Source organism: Mustela lutreola, chromosome 7 (genome assembly GCF_030435805.1).
Source record: "Mustela lutreola isolate mMusLut2 chromosome 7, mMusLut2.pri, whole genome shotgun sequence".
Taxonomy (NCBI): domain Eukaryota; kingdom Metazoa; phylum Chordata; class Mammalia; order Carnivora; family Mustelidae; genus Mustela; species Mustela lutreola.
In genome coordinates, this window is record NC_081296.1 from 117,445,861 (window position 1) to 117,463,707 (window position 17,847).

General features: G+C 40.3%; 1 protein-coding gene across 4 annotated transcripts in view; it reads left to right on the forward strand.

The window, feature by feature from the left end:
* ZBTB1 (zinc finger and BTB domain containing 1) overlaps positions 1-17,847 on the forward strand; it is a 31,109-nt gene that overhangs the window by 7,145 nt on the left and 6,117 nt on the right. For 3 of the 4 annotated variants that reach the window (XM_059182302.1, XM_059182301.1, XM_059182303.1), the window contains exon 2: positions 12,817-16,347. In XM_059182302.1, the coding sequence (XP_059038285.1) occupies positions 12,835-14,976 (2,142 nt within the window). In that variant the 5' untranslated portion in view covers positions 12,817-12,834 and the 3' untranslated portion in view covers positions 14,977-16,347. Of the gene's footprint in view, positions 1-12,816; positions 16,348-17,847 lie in introns of those variants that run through there. The other variant, XM_059182305.1, reaches the window with a different exon arrangement.

Below are 17,847 nucleotides of genomic sequence, written 5' to 3' on the forward strand. Positions count from 1 at the left end.
GGCAGGCTCAAGTCAGAGGAGCATGTGACTCTCGATCTCATGGTTGCGACTTTGAGCCCCTTGGTGGATGTAGAGATTACAAGGAAGGAAGAAATTGGTAAGTAAGATAAAATGCCTATTTCAACATTTATTCATTCAAAATTGATCAAATACCACTTAATGCCAGGCCATTGTTAAAGACTGAGGGACACCTTGATGACTAAGACAATGCCTTGATCTCAGGGAGCTTACAGCAAAGCAGGGGAGCCACATAATTATAATCCATGCCAAGAGTGTGGTAATAGACCTAACATTCAGTTTGGATGATACATTTTTTGGTCACCATATAGTTGTAGGTAGGGGCTGTTTGGAAGCACAGAAGAGGGACATCTGCATTATCCTGGGATGGGTGGGGGTTGGGGGGCTTCCCAAAGAGAGTGAGCTGGACATCGAAAAGGTTCTAAGCAAAGCGAATGGCATAGCGTATATGAAAGCATGGAGGCTTTGCTGTGGTAGGTCCTGGGGATGAAGGGGATCTTAAATCTTAAATAGATTTAAGCTTAAAAATGGAGTTAAGCTTCTTAGAATGAACACACTTTTTTATGATACTCTTTTTATTGGTTTCATTTTGTTGACTTTTAATTAGATGAGAGAGTGAAATTTTCAGGGTTTTGGTTGGAATTAAACAAGAAAAAGGTAGCTATAATTGGAAAAAAACACAAATTAAAAAGCTGTGTGTATCTATCTGCTGAGGGAAGGAGTCTGGGTAGCACTTCCCATTGTCCTAGAGCTGCTTCACCAGCTGCTTCTTTAGAGGCATTTATTGAATGCTTACTGTATTGCACAGAAACAGGCTAACAGCCTTGCCTTCAGGTTGCTCATAATCTAGTGGTGAGATCTACGGACAGACACACAGATAACGGTAGTAGCCAGCTCTTATTTAGCATTTTCTCCCTGACAGCCACTGCCTTGTGATAACTCTACACCCTAGGAACGATCATCATCCCCATTCTCCGATGAGAGAATTGAGGCACAAATTACTTATGCAGCCTTCTCAAGGTCACATACCTATAAGTGGCAAAGCCAGAATTTGAATGCAGGCAGTCTGGTTAGTCTGCGCTTTAACACCTACTTTATGTTACTGTTCTGATGATGAAAATATAGTGTAAATAAGTGCAAAATAAGGAGATGATACAGAGTAATATCAAAACCTAGAATAGTGGGAGAGGGAGGTACTACAGGTTTTCTGGAGGAGGTGATATACTGATTCTTAGGTATGTGGGAGGTTCAGGCAGAAGCACCAATCGGCATGAATTAAAACGGAGATAAGTACATTAAGTAAGGTGGGCTTGAGGGGGGCGCGGTTGGAGTAGAGAGAGCAAGTGGTTTTATGCTGCTTGAACATGAAGTTTGAAGCAAGAAGCAGCCAAACATAAGACTAGATGGGTGGGCACTGTTGGCTTTCTATGCTTTGCTGAGAAGTTCGTACTTTACCCTGAGGATACATGAAGGGAACCATAGAAGGGTTTAAGAAGGAGAATGATACGGTCTGATTTTTGTTATTTTTGTTCTTTATTAATTGTTTGAGGGTGAAGGATGGATTTGAGGAGCCAGTTAAGGAGCCTGTTGTAATAACTCAGGAGTGATGTAAGAGGCCTCAGGAGGGTAGGGAAGGTAGGCATGGAATAGTGGGGCAGATTTAAGAAATACTGGAAAATTGGTGACTATTAAGGGAGGGAGAAGTCCCAGGTGATTCCCAAGTAGCCTGGGTGATTGGTTCGTGGCAGTGCCAGCTGAGACAGAGAATTCAGGGGAAGGAGCAGATTTAGGTGGGTCCCAAAGTCACAGAGGCACTTTGGAATAAATAGATCTAAGTTCCACAAAATGAACCCTGAGAATACCAAGAATACCAATGCCACGTGCAAAAAAGTGACTTCCTGGTAAAGCTGCTTCTTGCAGAGAGAAGCCTACTGTTCACATGGTGCCCTCTAGTGGTCAGAAGATGCCGTGTTGCCTCTAATGTAGAGACCGCCTGGATTAAATACTTCTCTACTTTTTTTCTTTAAAAATTATTTGTTTGTGTATGTATGTATGTATGTATGTATTTGAGAGCGCTTGTGTGTGAGCATGAGTGGATAAAGGGGCAGAGGGAGAGAATCTGGCAGTGGAATCCTGAGCAAAGAGCCTGATGCAGGGCACAGTCCCAGGAGCCTGAGATCATGACCCAAGTGAAACCAAGCGTCCAGTTCTTAATCAGTTGAGCCACCCATATGCTCTTCTCTTCTCCTGGAGGGAGAGAGAAATATTCCAGAAGCCACTGTGTTCCCTTTGCTTTTCTGTATGCATAAATTTATTTCCTAGACCTAGCAGCTTACCTGTAGTAACACCTCACTTAATCAGAAGTCACTCAGTTGGCAACCTCAGCTTATCCAGTCCCCTGGCCAGCAGCAAGGCTAAAGCAGATCATTGCCTATTAGCAATTAAAATAGATGAAACCAAGTGCAGGAATTAAAGTCTTATCTTACAGATTACTTCCCTAGGTCCTCTCTGAAAATTATATAAATTCAGCTTCAGTGAGTTTTTGTCTAATTTCATAACCCATAACAGATTGAAATAGTAGGCAGCGGGAGATCAGCATCCCTTTCAGAAGTGATCGCTGTTGGCTTGACAAGCAAGGAGGCATAAAAATAGTAACCAGCCAACAAACCACAATCTCCCAAAGTACAGCAGTCTCGGGCCATTTTGTGTAGGTGCAAACAGCCCTTGGCAATTTGAATAGCTCCTGTATTTCAGCAAAACACAATGCAGAGGAGAAAGCAGACAGCCAGTTGGTTCTGTACTCGGGGACCAGGATTGAGGAGCCAAGGGCCACTAAAACTGAAGTGACCTTTTCATGTCTCTGAACCTCTTAGGGCCTCATTTTGTTTTCTCATCTATAAAGAATCAGGTTGAAATTGATCATTATAAATACCATGAACTGTGTTCACAATGATGACATTAATACTTAAGGAAAATTGTATTATGCTTGACTAAAAAGACAAGAAGAAATTGTCCTTTCTAATTTATATGAGAACCCTGGGAGGAATAGGATTATTGTTATTGATGAGAAAAGCAGGTTTAGAGAGGTAAAGATGTTTCCTCATAGCTGAATAAGTGTTAAAGTTTGTATCCAGATCTATTGGTGCCTACTTCCTGGGCTCGCTCGCTCTTTCTTTCTTTCTTTTTTTTTTAAAGATTTTATTTATTTGACAGAGAGAGATCACAAGTAGGCAGAGAGAGGAGGAAGCAGGCTCCCTGCTGAGCAGAGAGCCGGATGTGGGACTTGATCCCAGGACCCTGAGATCAGGACAGAGCTGAAGGCAGAGGCTTAACCCATTGAGCCACCCAGGTGCCCCTTCCTGAGCTCTTTTTTTTTTTTTTTTTTTAAGATTTTATTTATTTGGGACGCCTGGGTGGCTCAGTTGGTTGAGCAGCTGCCTTCGGCTCGGGTCATGATCCCGGCGTCCTGGGATCGAGTCCCACATCGGGCTCCTTGCTCAGCAGGGAGCCTGCTTCTCCCTCTGCCTCTGTCTGCCATTCTGTCTGCCTGTACTCGCTCTCTCCCTCTCTCTCGCTGATAAATAAATAAAATCTTAAAAAAAAAAAAAAGATTTTATTTATTTATTTGACAGACAGATCACAAGTAGGCAGAGAGGCAGGCAGAGAGAGGAGGAAGCAGGCTCCCTGCCGAGCAGAGAGCCTGATGTGGGACTCGATCCCAGGACCTGAGATCATGACCTGAGCCGAAGGCAGCGGCTTAACCCACTGAGCCACCCAGGCGCCCCCCTGGGCTCTTTTTAAGACTTCATTTGAGCAAGCATGCGTCAGGGGCCAGCTGTGTGGGCAGTGTGTGCTAGGCAAAGGCACAGAGGCCATTAAGCCACATCCTTATACCTGGAGGTCAGTGAGGTAGGCATTACTGTATGGTACCTCTGTTAGTACAAATGATAAAAGTCACCCTGTAGCACTGGTAGGACTGATGTAAAGCTACATTAGGGTTTTAAAAGATTTTAGGGTGTGAACATAGAACTGACTCACCATTTATAGCATTGTTTCTATGGGAATATGTGTTTCAAGTTCCAAATAACTAACTTAAAAATAAAGTTTTGGAACATAACCCAATTATAATTTCAGAACTTCCTGTGCTAAGTACTGAATTTGCAGTCTAATAACCAGCCAGAATGCCTGTTCTAAAAAGTGAAAAAACTTTTAACCTTGTGTCTGTCATTTAAGTGCCTTGAAGAGAAACTTATTATCTTTAGAAGCACCTACAAAACTGGTTCTTCCTGGAAATTTCAAAGAGAAAACCTAAGGAACTTAATTAAGCTTAGACATTGGACCATATACTTTATTTTATTTTTTTTTTTAAGATTTTATTTATTTATTTGATAGAGATTACAAGTAGGCAGAGAGAGAGAGGAGGAAGCAGGCTCCCTGATGGGCAGAGAGCCCGATGCGGGACTCGATCCCAGGACCCTGAGATCATGACCTGAGCCGAAGGCAGCGGCTTAACCCACTGAGCCACCCAGGCGCCCTGGACCATATACTTTAGAAAATGGAATTCTAGGAAAGAATTTCGCCAGCGTGACCTTATTTTTATAGGTGACAAAAATCACTGTTGCCATATTGTCAGGCTCAAGAGTTATATTGCTTGTGTTCTAATCCCACCAAGTCCTCTGTGGCCTTCCAGAAGTTATATAACATTGCATACAATGCACATTATACACACACACACACACACACACACATACACACACCTGCTTAGACTGGAGCCTGACCATTGATATTAAGGCTTAACAAATGCTGGCTATTCCCATTATTGTTATATGATGGTTTTCATTTACTCTACCTTTATAACCTCCATTTACCAGTCCAGTAAAGCATATCTGCTTTCCCTCCCATTACATTTTCATACTTTTGTTTATGCTGCTGTGTACCCCCTCCCAGTTCTTTATACCTACACACTTACGCAGATACCTGAAATGCCTTTCCCCTTGCCTTCTGTTTTTCTCTATCCTATTCATTCATTAAGGCTTCACTCAAATCCTACATCCTTCCTAAAGCCTACTGTTCTAGTACAGTCATGATTTTTTCTTTTCCCTCTCTTGCTGAACTTTATTCGCTATACTTAATTATTCTCAAATCGTTTCTTGGTTCAGAATTTAATCTCTCATGTGGTATTAGCTCTGTGTTTACCATCCTTCTCCACCCTCTACCACAGTGCTTTATGCAGTGTTAGGAATGTTGTAGGTGTTTGACACATTCTGATACTCTGATTTATTAACATAAGAAAATCCTTTCATTTCACTTCAGGCAGGCTTTTTAAAAGGATAGTCTGTAACATTCAAATTAAATCCATATACATATATCCAATCATAAAAGACACAAATAGGTATGAGAAAATCACTGTATATATACCTAAATGACCTTGGAGATCCAGAGGTAATTGTTAGTAGTTCAGAGATTGGGGCACTGAATTGAGAGTCTAATGCTAGGCTCTGCTGGAGATTCTTACCGAGGCTATGCAAATTGTCCCCAGGGGAGCTTCCTTGGTCTATGGCACACAATGAAAAGAGATTATTTGCTTTACAGAAGGAGTCACTCCAAAATTGTAACTGTAAGTAACTTCTTCATTCAGTTTATATGCTCGTTTATAGGCCCTTCAATTATCATTTGACTAAGGCAGAGGCAAAAGAAAGAAAGTTTCAGCAAACCTGTTTTTGCCAATTTAAGAGATTTATAGTGATGAAGGAAAAGTATTTCTGATACCTTACTGTGTCGGTGAGAAATTTACTGAAATAGCTTACATGCTGTAATTTAGGGACCACGTCTACTGGATAAGACTGGAGGCACCCATACAGAGAAAACCGCATTAGAGGTAAGAGTTCAGATGTGAGTAGTGGCTTGTGCCAGTAAACCCTGTTGTGAGGACGACTGCCCGGTCGCTGCTGTGTGTTCTTTGCAGGAAGGCACATTACAGAGTCCCAAGTGGTTGGTATCCACCTGGGTGGTCAGAATTCCATCCTGTAATCCTAGTACCTACTTTACCACACTTAACTACCCCCTTGACACACAATTTAACAGTCTTAGATCTTTGCCCCCTCTATGAAATAAGAATGTTGGACCAGATCAGATCTCTCTAAACATCTGTGGGTATCTAAATTAATATACTGAATGTGCTTGGCAGCTGCCTTTGAATGAGATGAAGCTTTCAAACTAAAAATTTAAAAATTCAGTGTAAAATGTTTTGCATTACCTAACTCCTTTCTCTTCTGGGAGAACTGCATGTATACAGATACCCTTCTGGCCTTAGAACCCTGGCTTTGGATCACATTTGAAGTCCTGCTCTCCTGAAGTACTTGACTTCTAGCTGTAATAAACTTATTTCACCAGTGATAACAGCTGGTAACACAAAAGCAGTCACAGATTTCAGTTATAAAGACAAGAACAACTACACCCTTGTGTACTGTTGGTGGGATGCAGCCACTGTGGGAAACGGTATGGAGGTTCCTCAAAAAGTTAAAAATAGAGCTACCCTGTACCGGCAGTTGTACTTCTTGGTGTTTACTCAATGAATACAGAAACACTAATTCAAAGAGAAATATGCAACCCTGTGATTATAGCAGCATTACTTATGATAGCCAAGATGTGGAAGCAGCCCAAGTGTCCATCGACTGATAAAGGGATAAAGAGGATGCAGGATCAGGGCACTTGGGTGGCTCAGTGGGTTAAAGCCTCTGCTTTCAGCTCAGGTCATGATCCCAGGGTCCTGGGATCGAGCCCTGCATCAGGCTCTCTGCTCCGCAGTGAGCCTGCTTCCTCCTCTTTCCGCCTACTTGTGACCTTTGTCTGTCAAATAAATAAATAAAATCTTTAGAAAAAAAAAAAAAAAAGGATGCAGGATGTGGTATATATACACACAATGGAATATTATTCAACCATGAAAAAGAATGGAATCTGGCCACGTGCAGTGACATGGATGGAGCTAGAGAGCATATTCTAAGCGAAATAAATCAGAAAAGCAAATGCTAGAAGGTTTTATTCATATGTGGAATTTAAGATAACAAAACAAGCGAGCAAAGGGAGAAAAAGAGAGGCAAACCAAGAAACAAGACTCTCAACGCTAGGGAAAAAATTGATGGGTTACCCGACGGGTCATTGTGGGGGAATGGGTTAAATAGGGAATGGGGATTAAGGAGGGAACCTTTATGAGCACTGGGTGTTGTGTGCAGGTATTGAATCACTAAATTGCACACCTGAAATTAGTATAACACTGGATATTAACTTGTATATACTAGTATAACACTGGATATTACTGGAATTAAAAACAGGAGCTAAAATTTAAGTAGTACTTTTACTTAAAACATTTGCAAGCTTTACTGTAAGATAAAATTAAGGTTTTTTTGGTAGAACTATTTAAGAATATCAAAAAATTGAAAGGAGAAAACTTTTGGAATTTGAGTGAAATTGGTTTTTTTGTTTGTTTCTTTCTTTAAGAGTTTATTTATTTATTTGACAGAGAGAGATCACAAGCATGCAGAGAGGCAGGCAGAGAGGGGAAGGAAGCAGGCTTCCCACTGAGCTGAGAGCTGGATGTCGGCTGGATCCCAGGAACCTGGGATCATGACCTGAGCCAAAGGCAGAGGCTTAACCCACTGAGTCACCCAGGCACCCAGAGTGAAATTGTTTGTTTGTTTGTTTGTTTTAAAGTTTTTATTTATCAGAGGGGGGGGGAGAGAGCGAGCACAGGTAGACAGAATGGCAGGCAGAGGCAGAGGGAGAAGCAGGCTCCCTGCTGAGCAAGGAGCCCCATGTGGGACTTGATCCCAAGACGCTGGACACCCAGGTGTCCCAGTGAAATTGTGAATAATTAATAATAAGTGAATGAATAGGGGCACCTGGGTGGCTCAGTGGGTTAAGCCTCTGCCTTCAGCTCAGGTCATGATCTCAGGGTCCTGGGATCGAGCCCCATGTTGGGTTCTCTGCTCAGCGGGGAGCCTGCTTCCTCCTCTCTCCCTGCCAGCCTGCCTCTCTGCCTACTTGTGATCTCTCTCTCCTCTGTCAACTAAATAAAATAAAAAAAAATCTTAAAAAAAAAATAAGTGAATGAATATTTAAAATTTTAATGCAAAAATTATTCTCAAGAGATAACAAGCTAAAAGTCTCACAGGAATTCAGATCCCTCACCCCTGGTTCTGTGCCCTGCTTCCTTTCTTTTTTTCTTTTCTGTGTTTTGGGGTTTGTTTTGTTTTGTATTATTAGGCCCTCTCCAAGTTTTTCTGAGTGAGGTATAACAAGAACAAAGTTGTTGGGACTACTGGGTTTAGGACTGCTATTAAAAGTTATTCCACCTTGAGGCGCCTGGGTGGCTCATCGAGCCCCGCATCAGGCTGTTCTGCAGGGAGCCTGCTTCCTCTCTCTCTCTCTCTCTCTGCCTGCCTCTCCACCTACTTGTGATCTCTCTCTCTCTGTGTCAAATAAGTAAATAAATAAAAATCTAAAAAAAAAAAAATAGTTACTTCACCTTTTAAAGTCCGGTTTACTGGAACATGGATGTTTGCACAATGCCACTGAGGACGACACTACAGTTCCAGGGCAGCCTAGAAGCTGTAGAAGTAGTGTTAGCAGAATTTTGTTCCACCCCAAACCCTGAGAGGAAGGCAGGGATGGAGAGAGATGGCTGAAGACAGTGGGATTCACACCTGTGCCTTTCTGACCCGGAGCCCTTGGTTCTTGTCACCAGAGCGTGATGCCTTCTTTCACAAAGGAGGCACTTTACCGAATACGTACATGTTGAATGAAGTCACTAATGCGGAATAAGTCAAGGCTCCCCTCAGGGGTGTGTCCTCGAGGTGGCAGAATGCTCATTGCTCGTGGCTGTCGCCAATCCTCGGTACTTCATGCAGTGTCTGGCGCCCAAAGTGCTCCGTGCATGTTTGTTGCAAGGAAAATGCCCTTGGTGCTCTTGTGTTCGTATTTTATGTTAACACAGATTGTGTTTTTACCAACGGAACTGAACCATGGTTCCAGTGGTAGCGGTGCCTGTCGTGGTGGTGGTGTATGTCTTTGCGCCAGGCTTGGTGGCTGGCCATAAAACTGCTTTCCATTTAGCTTAGAATAGAAGAGTTTTTGGAACTTTTAAGCTCTTTATATCATTATTTTAAGCACAGGAGATTTAAAACCTGAAAGTCTTTATGTATTAACTGCTGGCTTTCTTCTGCAGGACTCCTCCATTTGGAAGGAAATTTTAAGGTTATCTAATCAAGCATAGCTCCTGATGCTTGAATAAGCAACTTCCAGTCTGACTTCCATTAGTTATCACATGTCAGGAAATATACTTTTACACGTTGCTTCTATGACTCCTCATGTTTGATAGGGTATTTGACATTTTATTATTCCCACTGTGACAATTCAGGAAACTTGAGGTCTGTGAAGATAAATAAGGTGGCAAAAGTAGATTGAAACTTAGGACTCTCAGATCCAAAGCCTGTGTTCCTTTTTTTTTTTTTTTTTACATTTTTAATTTTTATTTATTTGTTTGATAGAGAGAGACAGTGAAAGAGGGGGCATAAGCAAAGGGAGTGGGAGAGGGAGAAGGCTGCTGGGCAGGGAGCCCGATGCAGGGTTCGATCCCAGAACCCTGGAATCATGACCTGAGCCAAAGGCAGACACTTAACGACTGAGCCACGCAGGTGCACCCAAAGCCTGTGTTCTTTTCCTTCTATCATACTGTCCTCAACGACTTTTCATCCATCTTCCATGCAGGGCATCCACTGTTCTCCAAAAGAGTTTGTTTCATTTTTTAACAACTCTTACTACTAAAAATTGTTTTGAGATGTCTATCCTTCTGCCTCTTTCTCTTTATTACTCATTAAAGTTCTCTCTGAGTCCCACAAAATGACTATAGACCTAGAAATCTCCTCTTAAATAAAATGGGCTTGGGGGTGCCTGGGTGGCTTGGCTCAGTGGGTTAAAGCCTCCACCTTCTTCTCAGGTTGTGATCTCAGGGTCCTGGGAACGAGCCCTTCGTTGGGCTCTCTGCTCAGCGGGGAGCCTGCTTCCCCTCCTCTCTCTCTGCCTGTCTCTCTGACTACTTGTGATTTCTGTCAAATAAATAAATAAATAAATATTTTTAAAAAAAATGGGCTTGGGGTCAGCATTTGTGTGTGTGTGTGTGTGTGTGTGTATGTGTGTGTTTTCATTTTATTGTTGTTTGGATTCGTTTTACATAATTTTTAAAGACCACATGACCGTGAATTTTAGGTAGTGGATTTACCTTGGTAAAGGTTGATTTACCTTGGTTTACTTACAACTCCCTTATTACCAGGCATTTCAGATTATTGATGAATATCTTTGTGCATATATTGCCTTTTGTATCTAGGTACATACCTAGCATTAAGTACAGATACCTGATTTATAGAAGCTTGAAAAGGTTGAAAGATTGTACCTATGTGACATGTTTGACCTGCCTTACAAAAGTGGTTAATAATCGTTGCAATTTTAAGAAGACAGTAGGTTTCATTATAGGCTACCTTCCTTTCACTAGAGGTACATCCCTGGCTATGCAACTTTCTGTCATTAGATAGGAAGAACCGGAAGAAGGAGGTAGGATAGGTCCTTAGGTAGTGGAGAGAAGGGATATGTGATCCACATATAGTCTGTGGCGAACAGATAAAAAGCACGTGGAAATAAGCGTAGATACCTCTTAATTACCACCGTAGGGATTCAAGGGTTTGGGGACTGAAGACTGAACATTTTATTTCTCTGAACAGCTTGTTAAATGTTCTTTTTATGCTCAGATTGTGTAGGAACTTACTTTTAACTAGAAGATAGATTCTGAAGTTTTATATATACAGATTAAAAATTGAGGCTAAAATTGGATCTTATTTTAGTTTTACAATATAATGGATAGGGCTTCTAATGCTTTTAATGTTTTTCTCTCCCTCTTCTTTTCCCAAAGTCAACTCACTACATTAATAATATTTATAGTGTCTACCATATGTTCAGTGAAGAAAACTAGTTGCAGAAAGGTATATATAAAATGATACCATTTAGGGGAAGCCTGGGTGTCTTGGTTAAGCATCTGCTTTCTGCTCCAGTCATGATCCCAGGGTCCTGTGATCTAGCCCAACATTGGGCTCCCTGCTCTGTGGGGAGCCTCCTTCTCCCTTTCCCTCTGCCTGTAGCTCCCCTTGCTTGTGCTCTCTCTTTCTCTCAAATAAATGAATAAAACCTTTTTTAAAAAAAATCATACAGCAAGAGCAAAGACTATGTGCCTAGGCTTCCATTTGCTCTTGCTGTATGATTTTGATATTGAGTAGGTACTCAAAATCTATTGACTCTGTATAGATACATATAAACAGAACTGAAGATACACAATCGAGTGTTTGGAAAGGTTACCTCTGGGAAGAGGTATGTGACCTAAGTGTGTTTTTATTCTATTTACTTTATATATTTGAATTTTTTGTACATGTTACTTTGTATACTCTTTTTTGGTAATTAAAAAAATGAGGAAAAATTTACCTTTTGAGGATAGACACCTCTTTCCCTAACGGATCCATTGCTTTGTTATTCCCTAAAGTACATGCCCAGCAATATAAGACATATTCTGACTCTACAGACTGATTGCTTCTCCAGTAATCAAGGGAAGAACATTGATCAGACCTATTTACTTGTTGCCATTTCCATATAATATAAGCATTTTATTTTATTTATTTTTTACTTAAGGTTTTTAAAATTTATTTGACAGAGAGAGCGCACAAGTAGGCAGAGAGGCAGGCAGAGAGAGGGGAGAAGCAGGCTCCCTGCTGAGCAGAGAGCCCCGATACAGGGCTCGATTCCAGGACCCCGGGATCATGACCTGAGCTTAACCCACTAAGCCACCCCGGCACCCCAATATAATAAGCATCTTAAATGGAATTTTTCTATGGAAATTTTCAAACATACAAAAATAGAATTAACTATACCTGTCTCCCAGACTCAGTAATTATCAGCACATGGCCAATCTTGTATCATCTGTAGCCCCCACACCCACCTCACTAGGTTATTTTCTAGTGTATTTTAGATTATATAATTTCATCTATCAGTATGTCAGTATGTATAACTAAAAGATAGGGACTCTTAAAATACACTCATCACCCTTAAAAAATGAGCGATACTGGGGCGCCTGGGTGGCTTAGTGGGTTAAAGCCTCTGCCTTTGGCTCAGGTCATGATCGATCTCAGGGTCCTGGGATCAGCTGCATCTGACTCCCTGCTCAGCGGGGAGCCAGCTTCCCCCTTTCTCTCTTCCTGCCTCTGCCTACTTGTGATCTCTGTCTGTCAAATAAATAAATAATCTTTTTAAAAAAATGAACAATAGTTCCTTAGTAGCAATTTTGTGAGACTTTTTAATATTCTGCAGTTATGTACTTTTAAGTTGCTATTTTATTTACTTTCACTGTTTGGATCTTTCAGATACTTTTAAACTTTTTCCTTTCACATTTAGCATACATTTTCCCCCGTAGAGTTGTGATGAAACCAAAATGATGGTTTTTGCTTTGGATGCTTTAGCTTCTATTTCTTAAAACCAAAATGAGAAGCTTGACTAAATGGCTGGGTTACCGTCCTCTTCACGTCTGAAAGATGATTTGGGTGTCTGTTACTGAGTTCTGCTACATTAGAATGAAGAGCTATTTATATATCCCTTTATTGTGATAGCCAAATCGCCCAAGTCCCAATGTGCGATCAAAGCGACCCTCCTTTTCAGGTCCTTTTCTAAAGTTACCTTGTCTGACTCTACTATTCTTGTGTCACATAGGTCTCTCAGTAATAGAAGATGGCAAAGCCCAGCCACAGCAGCTACGTCCTCCAGCAGCTAAACAACCAGAGGGAGTGGGGTTTTCTCTGTGACTGCTGCATTGCCATCGACGACATTTACTTCCAAGCGCACAAAGCCGTTCTGGCTGCCTGTAGCTCCTATTTTAGAATGTTTTTCATGAACCATCAGCACAGTACCGCACAACTGAATCTCAGCAACATGAAAATTAGTGCCGAGTGTTTTGATCTCATTTTGCAGTTTATGTACTTGGGAAAAATTATGACGGCTCCCTCCAGTTTTGAGCAGTTTAAGGTGGCAATGAACTACCTGCAGCTGTACAACGTTCCTGACTGCTTAGAAGACATACAGGATGCAGACTGTTCGAGCTCAAAGTGTTCATCCTCTGCTTCCAGCAAACAGAACAGCAAAATGATATTTGGGGTGAGGATGTATGAAGACACAGTGGCTAGAAATGGCAGTGAGGCCAACCGGTGGTGTGCAGAGCCAAGTTCAACAGTAAATACTCCACACAACAGAGAGCCCGATGACGAGTCTTTACAGCTAGGCAGTTTTCCCGAACCACTGTTTGATGTATGTAAGAAAAGTTCTGTGTCCAAATTATCAACTCCAAAGGAACGTGTGTCACGGCGCTTTGGACGGAGCTTCACCTGTGATAGTTGTGGGTTTGGCTTTAGCTGTGAAAAATTGTTAGATGAGCATGTGCTGACCTGTACTAATAGACATTCATACCAGAACACAAGGTCCTATCACAGAATAGTCGACATTAGGGATGGAAAAGATGGCACTATCAAAGCCGAATTTGGCGAAAAGGAGTCTTCCAAAGCATTTTCCACACAGACAGACAAGTACAGAGGAGACACCAGCCAGGCTGCTGATGATTCAACTTCAACTACCGGAAGCCGAAAAAGTAGCACAGTGGAGTCTGAGCTAGCCGGCGAGGAAAAAAGCAGAGCTGCTGAGAGGAAAAGAATCATCATCAAGATGGAGCCCGAAGATATTCCCACAGATGAACTGAAAGACTTTAACATTATTAAAGTGACTGACAAAGACTGTAATGAGTCCACCGACAACGACGAATTAGAAGATGAGCCCGAAGAGCCCTTTTATAGATACTACGTTGAAGAGGATATCGGTATTAAGAAAAGCGGTAGGAAATCTCTCAAACCGCGGATGTCGATAGCTGCTGATGAAAGAGGTGGTTTAGAAAGTCTGAGGCCCCCTAACAACAGCAGTCCGGTACAAGAGGATCCCGAAAACGCGTCCTGTGAGCTCTGCGGACTCACAATAACAGAGGAGGACCTGTCGTCTCATTACTTAGCCAAACACATTGAAAACATCTGTGCGTGTGGCAAGTGCGGACAGATCCTCGTTAAGGGGAGGCAGCTTCAGGAACATGCTCAGAGATGTGGGGAACCCCAGGATCTGACAATGAACGGGCTGGGCAACGCGGAGGAGAAGATGGACATGGAAGAGAATCCCGACGAGCAGTCGGAAATAAGAGATATGTTTGTGGAAATGTTGGATGATTTTAGGGACAACCATTTCCAGATAAACAGTATGCAAAAAAAGCAGTTGTTCAAACACTCCGCCTGTCCTTTTCGATGTCCTAATTGTGGCCAACGTTTTGAGACCGAAAATCTAGTGATGGAACATATGTCTAGCTGCCTAGACCAGGATGTGTTTAAGAGTGCCATCATGGAAGAGAACGAAAGAGATCACAGGCGAAAGCATTTTTGTAATCTGTGTGGAAAAGGATTTTATCAGCGGTGTCACTTAAGAGAACACTATACTGTTCATACTAAGGAAAAACAGTTTGTGTGTCAGACATGTGGAAAGCAGTTTTTAAGAGAGCGTCAGTTGCGACTGCACAATGATATGCACAAAGGCATGGCCAGGTATGTCTGTTCCATTTGTGATCAAGGAAACTTCAGAAAACATGACCATGTACGGCATATGATTTCTCATTTATCTGCTGGTGAGACGATATGCCAGGTCTGCTTTCAGATATTCCCAAATAATGAACAGTTGGAACAGCACATGGATGTTCATCTGTATACATGTGGAATATGTGGAGCAAAGTTTAATTTGAGGAAAGATATGAGATCACATTATAATGCCAAGCATTTGAAAAGAACATAAGTGATTTTCTACTGTACTATGTTTAGTTGATAGCAGACAAAAAACACCAAAGCAAAGGATATGAGCTATTTAGAAATTTATAAGATGGATTGTTGGGAAAAAATTTTAAGGCCCTTTTACCTTTAATATTTTTGTTTAGGATCTTAAGTATCTACATTTTAGGTGTTACTAAATGTTTATCATTTTTGTTATTTCTTAATAGAATTCTCTGATTTTAGTTTGTTTTAGCTATGATTAAAATTACTTTTCAATGTAGACTACCAGTGGTTGTTACTCCTCCAATGACTATTAAACCTTAGGTTTTTTGTTTTTTTTTTTTTTTTTTTATCATAAGGTGATAACTTTACTATTTCTATGTGGGATTTTTTTTTTTTTTTAAGGTTATCCTGTGAAGTTTTAAATCCAATATCATTGGCCATTCATGCTCATTTTTAAAACTTTTTTTAGGTAATTAGTTTTTTGAAACTCTCATCCACTTTTATCCCCTTTTTTTTTTTTTTTTTTTGTTAAGTTGAACAGTGATTTAGCCACTGTTTATTCCCCCTTATCAGTGAAATTCATATTCTTAAATTGACATGCTTTATTAGGCAGGTTAGGTGCATTGACTCTAAACTTGAAGGTTGACATGGGCTCACACTTGGCCTAAAAACATTGATGGACCTAAGGAAATTCCTATAAATGAATATTTCCTATAATTGATAAGATATTATCATTTAATAATCACATTTAAAACTTATATTAAGTGTAAAACCCAATGACTTTACCCCACTTGAGAAATTAGTGAGGACAAGTCATTTGTTTTGTGATATTAAATTTAACTATGATAGTTAATTAAAAAGACATATCTTGTATTCACTTAAAATAATTTAAGATATTTTGATTTCTAAAGTGTGTTAGTTTATCAATTATTTTTGTTTATAAATAGACTTTAATAGCTCTCTAGGAATATGACATCTAAAGAAAAATGATTTTTTTTTCACCTTTAAAATTACATACTTTTGGAACTTTGAGATTTGAGAAAGCTGCCATGTATATTGATAAATCAAATAAAATAAAGAAATCAATTACAAATCTGGTTGTTCTATAAAAGTATAGAGTGTGGAAAAAATGTCTTGTGTTTTATACTATCTAAGATTTGGAGGAAATGTGTTGTGGCAAATTGCAGTTTATCTCTATGCTTTTTTTTTTTTTCTGTAAAGGAATACAAAATTTGAGGACTATAAAATAACCACAGAGCATATAAGTGGAAATAGTTTATCACTTTTAAAGTAGTAGTATTAGCTGTTGTTACCACAGGGTCTCCATGAATTACATGTGAATTAAAACACTGGCAAAACTGACCCTACCAATAAACACATCTATTGAATAGAATGCCTTTTAATGTGAATTACTTGCATTGTAATACCCTTCTCATAATGAAAGGGATTTTAAATAACATCTGTATTTAAAGTATAATTTTGTAATTATGAACAGTAACTTCATAACATTGCTTTTTGTTTACATCAAATTTTTAAGATATGCAAGTCATATTTTTCTATAGTTTGCATAAAAGAATAAATTGCCAAGAGAATTGAGAGATATTGACTAACACAGATCTAGTTGAAAGGGAAGTAAGTAATAGAGCACAGTGTGAGCTCAGAGATTTGTGGGGATACACTGTGGTGTTAAGAAAGAACAGGAACAGTGTGGTATGAGAACAAAATAATGGGAAATGGAGATGGGGGAAATACACTAAAAGTTAAATGAGAAGTAAGGCATTTTTTTTTAAAAGCTGCATAGCACAAAAAGCAGGAAAAGTGATTCATCTTACCCTTGGACACAGTAGTTTATCAAGGAATTCAATCTGAAATGCAACTTTAAATGAAATATGGTGTATACATTACTACTGATAGGAACCTGCTAAAAGTTTTTAACAAACCCAAAGACCATCAGAGACTCACTCCAAATCTCCAAACTGTTTATATAGTATCTTAGGTAGACATAATTTTTAGGGGGATCACTTTTTTACATAACCCTCATGAAAATCTATTGCAATGGTCTCCCCTGTTAAAGAGTAGGGTTCTTCCCAAATACTACCACCCTGTATAAAGGATTATATGTTCCATTAGGAAAAGGGGGGGTTAATTTATGTTTTCACATGATAACAACCAACAATTAGCAAGCAAATATATAAACATTGAACATGATCTAACTTTACGTAACTAAGATGTTTATGGTTTCACAAAGCCCCACCTCACCATGTTGTCTCCTCCCAGTTTCATATTACACAGGACACCTTGTGAGGTGTTTTGGAACTAACCACAGGGCAGCACAGGCTTCTGTAAGTGTATTGTACAAATTTTCCTCCTGAAGGAGGAAAGGCCACCTGCCTCTTAAGGGGAGTGAAAAATGGCTGACACCTCTCTCCAGTCCAGTTTCTTCCGACTTCCTTTCTCTGCTGGGGTTACAGGGCTGTAACTCCTTGCACTTGCTTCTTGCCTTCCATGCTGTGAAGGCATTGAACCAAAACTGTGGAAGCTGCCTTCTCCTGCTTTTATAATTTATGTAATTAGGCTCCAAATCCAAAAATGAAAAGAGAATCTAGACAGATAGATGTGGGATCTTGTGTCTTACAGAGTCTTGCTTAAAGGGCCTGTTGTTCTCCACCAAGAAATCCTGGAGAAAGGGAGTCAGAGCCTAACAAGCTTGTCACCAGTTACAGTGCAACTCAGAGGTTTAGAATTCTTTAGTAACAGGACTAAAATCTCAGATTAATAAAGCACAACAAGGCGGCAATGGAGTAGGACTCAGAAATTTGTCTTAATCTCCCATATTTTTAAAGTAAAAATAATTCAGAGAAATGACTCTCATGCATAAAATGATACACAGCTA